This window comes from Musa acuminata, chromosome BXJ1-3, assembly GCF_036884655.1.
Source record: "Musa acuminata AAA Group cultivar baxijiao chromosome BXJ1-3, Cavendish_Baxijiao_AAA, whole genome shotgun sequence".
Classification (NCBI taxonomy): Eukaryota; Viridiplantae; Streptophyta; class Magnoliopsida; order Zingiberales; family Musaceae; genus Musa; species Musa acuminata.
This window is the reverse complement of record NC_088329.1, coordinates 9,603,488-9,615,761: the sequence shown is the minus strand read 5'-3', so window position 1 is coordinate 9,615,761 and position 12,274 is coordinate 9,603,488. Positions and strand designations below refer to the sequence as shown.

General features: G+C 39.7%; 1 protein-coding gene and 1 long non-coding RNA gene across 5 annotated transcripts; both read left to right on the top strand.

Moving 5' to 3' along the window:
• The first annotated feature begins 1,760 nt into the window (after nt 1-1,760).
• On the top strand, nt 1,761-6,775 carry LOC103978155 (ESCRT-related protein CHMP1). Of its 3 annotated transcripts, none has more exons than XM_009393855.3 (2): nt 1,761-2,557; nt 6,604-6,775. In XM_009393855.3, the coding sequence occupies exon 1, from the start codon at nt 1,930-1,932 to the stop codon at nt 2,542-2,544; it is 615 nt and encodes a 204-aa protein (XP_009392130.1). In that variant the 5' UTR covers nt 1,761-1,929; the 3' UTR covers nt 2,545-2,557; nt 6,604-6,775. The 3 variants fall into 3 exon arrangements, with proteins under 3 accessions (XP_009392130.1, XP_018679054.1, XP_064980233.1); XM_018823509.2 differs by having other exon boundaries at nt 6,587-6,775; XM_065124161.1 differs by lacking the exon at nt 6,604-6,775 and adding an exon at nt 5,267-5,625.
• Nucleotides 6,776-9,742: 2,967 nt separating this feature from the next.
• Nucleotides 9,743-12,076, top strand: LOC135622380 (uncharacterized). 2 transcript variants are annotated; one of them, XR_010491042.1, is made up of 3 exons: nt 9,744-10,209; nt 11,450-11,527; nt 11,623-12,076. It is a non-coding gene; the product is annotated as an uncharacterized LOC135622380 (long non-coding RNA). The 2 variants fall into 2 exon arrangements; XR_010491041.1 differs by having other exon boundaries at nt 9,743-11,527.
• The last annotated feature ends 198 nt before the right edge of the window (nt 12,077-12,274 follow it).

Here is a 12,274-nt window from a genome sequence, read left to right as displayed (position 1 = left end):
TCGCATTAAAAACACGATAATGAAAACATTATAAATTATATAGATATGCTTATAACCTTAATCAAACTCACTTTAGGTCTAGAAATTTGACATCCGATTGGCTTACGAATAATGACACCCAAAAAGACATAATATAATATTATTTATATATGTTTAATATTTTTAGTATTTTAATAGGAACATTATAATGTTATTGACTATACTTTATATGTGTATTTATAATAGTTGAACAACATCTCCCAAATAGGGATGGATAAAAAAATTTATTTGAAAACATTGTAAATGATCTAAATAGACTCCTAATTTCGACTAAACCAATTATAAGTTTAAAAATATAATATGATTTATGAACAATGATAACTAAATAGATGATATCGTCTATAGTATTTTTTTTTTCAATTGCTTCACATTATTTTCATCATTATAATATGATAATATAAGATCCAAAACTAGTGAAAAATTTGACGAAAAAGTTTCATTGTATGATTTTCCTAGAAAGTACCCATATTTTGGGGATTTTTAAAAGTACCTCTTTTGCTTTTTCTCAAATAATATTTTTAATTTTAAAGTATCCAAAATACCCCTCAAAAGTTTTCTCATAAAAAAATTTCACTCTTTGTTTTATCAATTTTAAATTGCGACGCTATTTTGATTTGGCTCGTTTATAATGTTCTTAAATAACATTTATCGATATATTAAAAATACTATAAATATTATTGCAAGTGACATATGCATATTTGGTTGTCATCGCTCATAGATCATTACAATATCATATATTTAGATTTGTAATTAGTTTGATTAAGATTATAAATTTATTTATTTTAATTAAAAATATTTTTAAGTAGATTTTATAGTGCCTTTTGTTGTGACGATCAAAATACTATAACAAGCAAAATGATTTTTAAAGAGTGATTTAGGCGTATTTAAAAATTAGAGTACTATTTAAAAAAAATAAAATAGAGAAAATATCTAAAATATAAATATTTTTATAAAAATCATATGAAAAAAAGAAGAAGAAGAGAAGTCTTTTAAAACAAACAAAAATAAATAAATAAATAAATAAATAAATAAAGGGAGGGGGGGCGAGAAATCAATCACCCCAACATTTTGGATGTGTAGGGAAGGATCCGAAGCAGTGGTTTACCCACTCCCGACCCCTCCATGTGTTGTCCTCCAAACGTTTGTCGGAGCGTCCTCGTTGGCCGTCGTTCCGTTCCCATCCGATAACCGAGCCTTTTGGCGTCTCTGAAAGAGACACATCGGACTGCTAAGTATGTTTCTGCAGTGTGGGCTACGCTTTACGAGCCCATTTTTCTCTTGTCTTCTACTTGTAAGGTGCTCATGATTCATTACGGTAAATCATGTTGATTCCTAAGATTAGAAACAGCAATTCGGATGGTGATGGCGATAGAAGAATGTTGACACTAAATGTATGGTGGCCTTTAATTATTGGAGTTGTTTTTTTGTCGCCTAATACTTGTTTTCTAGTGACTTTTTATTATTTTTGTAAAATAGAAATAAAACATCCTTTTGATCGATCGATGACAGTAAATTAATTGCCTTCGAGTTTACATCATATTTTATATATAACTAAAATTATAATCGGTTGGTTATTATCTCAAAATAATATTCTTTTTCATCGTCAATAATAAATAATATATATATATATATATATATATATATATATATTAAAAGGAGAAAAAATATGCCTATTCGAATGGTCGGGATTCGATGCTTCTGCGGCACGCACGCGTTCCGCGTCTCCGTGTCGGCCTCGATGCGAGACGCGCTCGGCCCAATTGATCGTTGACCCGACCTTCGCTTCTAAGCCTTCGCCTCGTTCCCATTTCCTCAAAGTCGGCCCCCTCGGCGTGGCGTCGAACGAACCCTAACCCTAAGTCTTCCTCGATCGATCGGTTCCTTGGTGACATGGGGAACACCGAGAAGCTGATGAACCAGATCATGGAGCTCAAGTTCACGTCCAAGAGCCTGCAGCGGCAGGCGCGCAAGTGCGAGAAGGACGAGAAGTCCGAGAAACTCAAGGTCAAGAAGGCGATCGAGAAGGGCAACATGGACGGCGCCCGGATCTACGCCGAGAACGCCATCCGCAAGCGCACGGAGCAGATGAATTACCTCCGCCTCTCCTCCCGCCTCGACGCCGTCGTCGCCCGCCTCGACACCCAGGCCAAGATGCAGGCCATCGGCAAGTCTATGGGATCCATCGTCAAGTCCCTCGACTCCGCCCTCACCTCCGGCAACCTCCAAAAGATGTCCGAGACCATGGACCAGTTCGAGCGACAGTTCGTCAACATGGAGGTCCAGGCCGAGTTCATGGAGGGCGCCATGGCCGGGTCGACCAGCCTCTCCACCCCCGAGACCGAGGTCAACAGCCTCATGCAGCAAGTTGCCGACGACTACGGCCTCGAGGTCTCCGTCGGCCTCCCGCAGGCGGCGTCTCACGCCATCCCACCTGCCAAGGAGAAGGAGACCGTCGACGAGGATGATCTCTCCAGGCGCCTCGCTGAGCTCAAGGCCAGGGGTTAGCTCCTGTGCCAAGGTGACTTCTTCTCTTTTCTGGTAGTTTACCTTTTTCTTTTACTGCTTGCCTAACATCAAAATTGGGGAATTTAAGTATGTCAATAGCGATCATTTTCGTGTGTTTCATATGCTCTGGATGTTGGTATTCTGCGACACTTGTTCGTGAGCGTAGGTTAGAGAATGAATTTTTGCTAAAAACACTTGATTTTTCATTGTTGTTATCTAGGCTTTCATCTCTTCCTTTAATTGTACACAAATTGTTTGGCAACTGCCTCCGCATACCGTGGGAATAAATTTGTCATCAGATGTAGACCATAACTGAAAGGTTGAGCAAATATCAGTGATCTGATGTCAAGTGCAGGATGGTTGGTGTTTGGAAGGAAAGAAGCAAAATTGATCAGCTAAAAGCATAATCAAATTCTTATAATACCTGATGTATTTGTGTCGCTTGAAATTGATCCCTTGAACACAAGAAGACTTTGCCCCTTGTTAATGTCATTTCTTCCTTGCATCTCTTATATAATTACTTCCTCTTGCTTTTCATTTGTTTCCATTTTCTTCTTTACATTTTCAATAAACATCAACATCAAGCTGAATCTCCAAAGTTCACAAAAAAGTGATCGTGGAGGTGCTTATACTTTGTTATTGAGCTTCTAGTTTCCATATGACCAAGAACTCTGAGATAAGGGTGACCATGGTTTTGGATCACCGGTTTCGGTTTTGCAAAGTTGGGAACCGGAAACGAACTGGTTTCAGATGGTTCCGGTTCTGGTTCCGAAACCGCCGGTTCAGTTCTTGTTCCTATTGAATAAAAAAAAAATACTGCACTAGGATCCGAAACCATGTCATTAAGCCATTTTGGAACTGTCGGTTCTGGTTTCAATTTCCAGGAATTGGAATCGAACCGCATGGCCTCGGTTCTGGTTCGTTTCGGCGGTCCGAACCGAACCATCGACTCCATTTGGTTCCGGTTCCGGTTCCGGTTTGAACCCAACTGTGGTCACCCCTACTCTGAGAATGACTTTTCATAATCCTATATGACGCTGTTGGTAAAACTTGTTATTCACTGTTCAATATCATAATCCTGCTATACAATTTTCTTTTCACAATTTTGGTTGCTGAAGTCTTAGATTATGGATGATGACTTTTTCTTAATCTAAAGTGTGTAATGGAGTTCTATTGAATGCTTAGGTGCTGTGTTAGGTACATAGATCAAATTCTGGTTTTGCGAGTAAAAGAGTATTAAGTTGTGATAGAATGAGATACTTGGTAGCTAAATTTGTCACATTAGGTTTTTTGAATTTTCACATAGAGCAAAGATCCAAAGGACCTTAGCTGTATGCTCTAAATGCCTCTTGAAAGATTCTATCAAATTGTGTTGTTATAAATTATATATTTACCATTTACGGGACTTGAAAATTTGGACTTCCTCAGTATGATGATAAATCGTATATCTTTCTTAAGAAGTGTATTGGAGTAACAATTTCAGTGTAGGGGAAGAATCATACTTCAATGTGACCTGAGGACTTTTGCCTCCAACTTTTGACATTTTATGGAACATGCAAAGTCCCTGTTTGAAATGTGGAGCTCCATTGTAATAGAATATTTGATTGGTGATTATGGTTGGTTGGGTAGAAGTTATAAATAAGTCTAATGAATTTAGTGTTTAATTGTCTACTAAATGATGATAAAATAAATACTCGATGATGAGCACTTTTAATCAGCACAAATCAGCACATGTCTTATATATAGATCTTAACACAATTAATTATCACTAGAGGTAAAGGCCTTTGGTAAGTGGAGGGCTTAAGGTTTGAAAAAACCACAATTCAAGGGAAAGATGTCATATGAGTGGAGGAGGAGGATGGTGGCATTATGCCCATTTAATCTTTTCTTTGAAACTTCTTTAGATAGTTTGTACTGATTTGGGTTGGTTTTGATTTGGATCATCTAGGTAGTCGTTTGCTTTATGGGGTATTACAATGGGTTGGCCGAGCATAATGTCCATCTTGTGGATTAATTATTTTTATGCTCACATCATTCTGACCAAAACTTGGAATCTTATGTTGCTGTAAGATTGAGGTAATCGGCAATGACAAGTGAGATACCCAAAACCCAGAATCAAAGATCACCGAAGTAAATGTTTCAAGTTGTAATGAACTTGATTTTTTAGTTATCTTGCAATGTTAAGTTTTCTCAAAATATAAAGTTTGAGGCTCATAGTCATTGTTTAAGTCCATATTTTTTGTGCATGTTATTCAAGGGACATCTTTCTTGTCATGGTAACATCGCTATAGCTATGTGCAAAATGAACCTGGACACCCCCTGTCTGTAGTCAGCATGTCTACTTTTCCCATTGCAATGCACAATAAGTCCCCATTAGAATTAAAAATTTACGTGGTGGGATTGCATGGGGATACTCATTTCCTAAGCGGTGTCTGGTAGTGAAGTTGTGCTTTGAAAATAGGTACTTAGTTCTGTCCGTCTAATGCCAGAAGCAATTGTCCTGCCAATTATCATGCCTCCACTGATCTTCTGTCGTCATGTTAAGTGTCTTTTGCTCTTTGTCCCCGCGCTAGTCACTTGCTCATGCATCTGACCAGCTTCAAGTTGTTACGTCATATAACTTTGGTTGTTTAGTGACTACTTTTAGAAGAGCAATCTTTGTATAATCATCTGTTCCACATAATAATCTTTTGTTATGTAACTATATCTATCTTAATCACAGGTCCTTGGTTGTGCTCCTTATATTTGCTTATATTCATGTAAAACCCACCTGCAAATGGAACTTCCTAGAAATGGGATTATTGAAAGGAATCCACTTGCAGTTCAGCTACTGGCATGGGACATAGTGATGCATATCATGAAAGTGCTCTGCATGCACTGCCATTATGTTGGTTTTACTGGAGGGTTGAGATTTGCTGGAATTCCTGTTTTCCTTATAAAATGCAAATTGTGAAAGAGGGACCGAATGTATTTAGATTTGGTTTATTCTTCCCTTCCTGATCCATTCTGTTGTATATATTTTGATTAAGAATCAGATATTCTTTGGACCAAAAATCACATCATGTAAAGTTGGAAACTGTATACGATGAACGAAAACTGTTTGATATAGCGACATATAAACTCAAATACAAAGGGGATAGAGAGCAGATAAAATTCATATCGGTGAGGTGGGGTAAGCAGGCCGCCCTGACCAAGGTGGCATAGTGCCATGGTGAATGTGAGAGGTGGTCGAATCTGAAGTTGGAGAAAGGACTCTTCTGTTTTAGAAACAACTATCGTAGTAGTTGAAAAACAAACCGACCAATCAGGTTAGAAGTTCTGTTCCAGATTCTATGCCCATATTCCTCTATTTATTGTTCGATGCCCATATTCCTCTATATTGTTGGAAGCAATGCTCTGTCTTTAATCAATTCTATACTCTATATTGTTGGAAGTAATAGTAGTGAGGTTAGTATTTTTCTGCATCTTGGTTGTCTTTTGTCAGTAGAGTGAAAGCACCTCCTTAGAAAATTGCTTGTGCTATTTGGTTAAAACCATTGGAAATGGGTCGCTGAAACTATTATTTGTTCAAATTAAGCCTTGCTAGAAACAAATTGATGGATCTTTACATTAACATGCTTGGCCATGAAAGGACCGAATTAAAGAAGCACAATTCTTGATAATTTGAAAATGTCCGTATGTTTGGCTTTATATATCTGGTAGCTGACATCTCAAATCCTTAACCTGCTTGAGTGAAAACAGATGGTAAATCATGATTTGGTTGTTTTCGTATTTTGCTGCCTCTTGAATTTGGCTGTGTATATGTATACTAATACAAGTATTTATTTGAAGGCGGCATGAAAAAAAAAACGTTCAAATGTAATTATCTGCCATAATTTCCTTGTTATATATATGATGTCCGACCGGAATCATAAGCTGGTCATCTTCATCCTAATTATACTTTATTACTGTTGAGTAGACAATTTTTTTAATACTTTCGTCCGTGGAACCTTTAACTTGTTATAAACAGAATGATAGTTAACCACATAATGATTCGTTTTAGTCTTCATTCTATTACAGGTCCTGAATACATCTCGCTGAGATCAACAAAAGAACCCATCTATATTGTGCTGGAGAATTGCTAATAATTGCTATATTTGTACATACAATGGTGTACTGTTCCAGACTTTCATTCTTGTGTGTACTCATAGATTTTCTGTGACACATTTATAAAGCTCATCTTGTTTGCATATCTATATTGTGTCCATGTGTAGATACAGAGAGAGAGAGAGAGAGAGAGAGAGAGAGAGAGAGAGAGAGTTGATATTATTGTGCCTTTCAGAAAGTATTAAGCTCTCCATATTTTCACCATCTCAATGCATGCGGATAAATAAATGGTTTCTATCTTAAACATAGTCTGGTGAATGATTCCTATACCCTAATCATTGATTCTAATCGATATCGATTGCATTTCATGAAATAGTCGAAATTATAAATTTGTCTGCACTAATTTAGTAGTTAGAAAAGAAGAAGCGTAGATTAAGCAACAGATACATAGCCACGAGTTAAAACTGCTGAACTCCTGACGCACTCGGTACCGAACTTTGGTTTATAGCCAGAATCCGATATCATCCGATCCGAACGGGATTTTATCCGATCCAAATCGACAGAAGAATCCAATTCAAGTTGAATCGACGAAACTACAGCCCAACATGGCGGAGGAATCGTCGGCGTGATGACGTCCGGATCGGTGGATCCAACAACCCCACGTCAGTGACATGACGGCACCAACGAAGGCTTTTCTCGAAAGGTAAACTTGCATCATTCCTCCACCCCAGCAAATACGAACACGTTTCGGGTGTGAGTGGCGGAAGCGATCGCTTTGGTTCCACGTCGGTTCCGACTAGTGAGAGAAATAGCCACACCACCCATCATCGTTATCCTCATCATCACTAGCCGTTCACAGGTTCATCACTTGTCCATCATCCACTGACCGACTTGTCCCTCAAATAATTGCCACTGTTGCTTTCTTTCCCATTGCCTGCTTTTTCTCCTCCAAATAACCACTCCACCAATCCATACGTGTTTCCTCCCCCAAAAAAAACCAACTTGGCAGTACAAACGTACGTGACGATGAATTGACAGTTCATAGCACGTGCCCACCTGCCGGTACAAAAACAGTCGGTCAAGACCGACCTCGTACTGCTGATGACTCGAGCTATCCATGCAGTAAACACTCTCACATGATGCCTTCCATGTCTTCATCTACCGAACGTCACAGCAGTAGATATGTGTATTGTCCCACCGTCTAATATACATATATCTCTCTGATAGACAAAAAAACAAAAGGCTAAAAAAGACAGATTAGCGGGTGGTAATCCACTGGTTTATGTCAGGTTAGGAGGCGACAGATTCCCCAATCACAGCCTAAAATCCATATCACCTCAGCATTAAAAGAATACGGACAAGATCTAATAGATCCAACAAATCTTCATGGAGGGACCCAAGTCATCCAGCCTAGTGTTTGCCAGCTCTGATGCTGCAATCATATGGCGCACATATGCACCATTTTTGCCGGGTTTAAGAGGAAGGAAGGAGGAACATGATGCCATGTAGTAGTAACTCAGTGGTTTGTCCATACATACTCCATAAGCCTGAAGAGATCCAAATGGGAAAAAGGAACCCCAGGTTTTGGTCTTCGAGAGCAGTGAAGACCAGATGCATGCAGCAACCCAAGGTAGGAGGCAATGGTCTTGCACTCCCAACCCATCCTTTGCACAGATCTCCACCGACCTTGAAAGGTCCTCCTCACTCATCTCACCAAGTCACACAGCAGAAGAAACAAGGCGGAGGAGGAGTGCGGTCGTCGCCAGAATTAACAGATCCACATGCCCCCAGAATTTGTTGCAGGAATTGCTAGTGGGCAGATCAAGTGGGACAAACCCTTGGAGCTGTCCTGTAATCGTCTGTGGAGGCAGGGAAGCGATTTCCTGTGTCGGGCGTGCTCTCGAAGTAGACCTTCAAATCGAACAGTCTCGGAGAAGGAGGAGGACAAGATGAAAAGAGAGAGAGAGAGAGAGAGAGAGAAGAAGAAGAAGAAGAAGTGGAATTGGTCGCAGTGGGGAGACGGTGGTCAAAATGGTTTACCGTCACAGCGACCTTAACGGACGCGCCCGTCTCGGGTCGGGCGCGCGTACTAAGTGGGGTGTCTGCCACTCCGACCCGACAACGCGACCTCCCTCCCCATTTCACGGATGGCTGTTGTGGAGGACTCATGCAATAAACCAATAATGGGAGGAGTTATATGCAAATTTCACCCATGTCTTTGACTTGGTCAAATGCTATTCCCAACATGGAGCATCCTTTTTTGTTGGTCCATGTTGGTAATATGGTCAATTATTATTACTAATTTGGATACAAATACTAGTTATGTTTAGAGAAAGAAAGAAAGAAAGAGAAAAAGGAATTTACCACCACCCAATCTCCCAACACTGTGCATCGAAGCCTACTGAAACTTTGAGCCGTAAACAAAGAAGCAGGCTCGGGTCAGCTTTTCCATGAGTAAATAATGAGCCCTATCAGCCACCACAACTTCCAACAGGAACTGACCTTTTTCCATAAGGACACAAAAAACTACTGCACTACTGTCAGTCCTCCATAATGTATTCATAGCAGGAGGACTCAGAAAGTGGTCAACTTTTTATGGTCGAATGTGAATTGTACTGCAAATAGTCTGTAACTGAGGAGAGCAAAGGAAAGGGAAGGGTAAAGAGGTCAGTTTGAGGAGGTCTATATTCTTCTCGGGATTGGGTTATCAGTCTCCCACCAACCCCATGAAGGGAACCCCTCCCCCCCCCCCCCCCCCCCACCTTTCCCTCCTCTATAAGTATTCAGCTTCTCATCCCCAGCACTCTCATTCCCAAGACCTCCTCCTCCTCCTCTTATTCTTCCTCCTCCTCCTCCTCCTCCTTTCCCATCTTCTCCTCCCTGTGTGTCTATGTATGTGCATGATGGATGGCCCTTTTTGTAGTCTTCCACAGCTTTCTTGAACTGCAGTCATCATCCTTTGGAAGTGGGCATATACCTCAGTTGCAGTTCAATAAAGCTGTGGGAAACTACAGAGAGTGACCAAAGAATTAATCGAAGGAGCCACACCATGTGGATGCCAATGCCTTCTACCTCGTCTTCCCTCTCTCTCTCTCTCTCTCTCAAGGTCAGTATCTTCACTTACCAAGAGGGCCATCTCTCTCTCTCTCTCTCTCTCTCTCTCTCTCTCTCTCACACACACACACACACACACTCTGAGTAAAAAGATGCTGATTTCTTTTTGGCGAAGAAGGTAAGTCTTGCTGAGTTGCTGTGGTTGCCTTGTTTGATCTGAAGGTGGCTCTGTTGGAGTGGGCACCTCTATCTCATCATGGAAGGAAAGGTGGGTTCATGATGGGATATCAAGGCAGCCTTTTTCTTCTTCCACACAATACCATGCTGCTCCTTTTCTTCTTGGGTTAATGGTATTCCTTTTTATCTTGTGGTTATCCCTTTCTGGTAAATTTTCTCATCTGCAGTCATGCAAGGTTAAAAGAGGCAGCCAAAAATAGTCAATACTTGCACTGGTGCCACCCTTCTCTCAGAAATGAAGGAAATCCTCTGACATAGATTCCCTTGCATGCCCCAGGCTTTTCAAGGGTAAGGAATCACTTGATATCGTCTTGTTCTGAGATGGTAAATCTTAGGTTGGAAGCACACTGCTTGAATCCCTTCTTTTTTTCCTCTGACCTGTAAACAACACAAAATAGATGTCCAATTATCTCACACATTCATTACCAAGTGGAACTTAAGCTGCATGGATTTTTAGTTTGTGAGATCTCTTTAGAAGCTGTTGTTTGGTTGGCTCTTCATAGAACATTTACAAAACTGAAGCTAATTTCACAGTCCAGAAAAAACACTTAATGGTTCAGTTGAGTCATGACAGAATGGTAATGAGTTGGCTGTGCATGATGAGCTTTGAACAACCCAATCATAATTTATGCCACTCTTAATCAATCTTAGACATTTGTTCAGGAGATGATGTTTTGGTTTGAAGATTTCCTACATGCATGTTGATCTACTGAAACTTAGTCATCTGATCTCTATAAATGAAGATTATAAACATGATGCATAGTATTGTAAATGAAGATCACAAATATTGATTACTGTTATCCTTTTTATAGCATATTAGAAGAAACACAACTTAATTAGTAGGGGGGAAATGTCATCTTGCAGCAGTTTCAGATCTGTTTTCAGCAGAATCTCCACCCCCAATCCAAACACCATCTGTTTATACTCCTCTGGCAATTATACAACATTTTATATCTCACTATGTTGAACTGGTTTAATTGAGCATATATCACAGAGAGAGAGAGAGAGAGAGAGAGAGTAATTATGGGTATATCAAGTCATGACAAATTTTTAGGCAATAAATCTAGGTTCCTTGAACTCCAATTGACAGTGTATAATAATAACTCAAGACTAAATCCTTGTATCTAAGATTATATATGGAAAAATGCATCTTGTAAAGGTATCAATGAACAAACATTAATGAGAAGAAAAAGATCCTTCCAATGGTTCCTTGCGATACAATGAGGATGATAAAGATGGATCATGTGCTTTGATCCCCATAGAATGAATGATTGAACATTCAAGGAGCTTACAGATTTTTCTTCCCTCTGGATTGAGAGGAACACCTTTGTGGTAATTCACTGATCAACAAAACATCACTTTTGAGATGGTTTTAGAGATCCAAGTTAAAACACTTAAGCAGTTTATCGTCTTGGATGTGTGTTTGTGATGACAAGAACACATTTCCGGATTGCCTTTGAGTACCAACCAAAAATTTAGTATGTACTAACCAGTAAAATTCCATGTGACATTTAATTGGCATATGCAGTGCCTGCTCATGGATTCCTGATCTTTATTCAACCAAGAACAGATGGAAATGGTGAGCATGGCGTTCAATCCAAAATAGGTAAAGAGGTAGCATTTCCTTTGGTCATCTGTCTAAGCTGACATCACAAGTGTTGCTTATTCCAAGTTTCTGCTGGATTTTCTTCTCATGTTTAGTTTGAGAGCAAACTTTAGGAAAGAAAGCTCCAACCTTTTGCACTCTTTATGGAGTCAAAAGGTTCAAATCTCCCAATACATTCACAGAGATGCATCACCATGATTACTGCTTCAAGGTTCAGAAGCGAGTTCATCATCATAGCATGGAGTTGCAGGTGGAGGTGAATGCAGCATGGAGCTGATATTGGCTGGGTGTGTGGGAGCAGATGGCAGAGAGCAGAGTTGGGGAAGCAGCATGTGAAGTGTGGAGCCAGCGGCCATGAGAAGCCAAAGCCTTGTGCCGGCAACCATTAGCTGGTGGCGTGGTCAGCCATCATCCATTGTTATTTCATGCGGACTACACAACAAAGTGTAACTTCATATCTCCGAGACATTCCAATTGATCTCAACTTCAAGTCTCCGAGACAATTCGAATCGATCAGTCTATTATATTATATTAAGTGATTGATCTCAAGTTCGAGTCTACTTATGAACGTCACATATGACATTTGATGTATGTATATTTTCTTCATTTTTTTAAGCAAAGCCTAACTCTACAAATTCACTTATCTTCATGGAGGCTGTGAGCTAAATCCACACCCTAAATATAATTAGGAGTAATATTATTGGATAATACTATCATTAATTTAAGTAATATAATTAGGAGTGATTT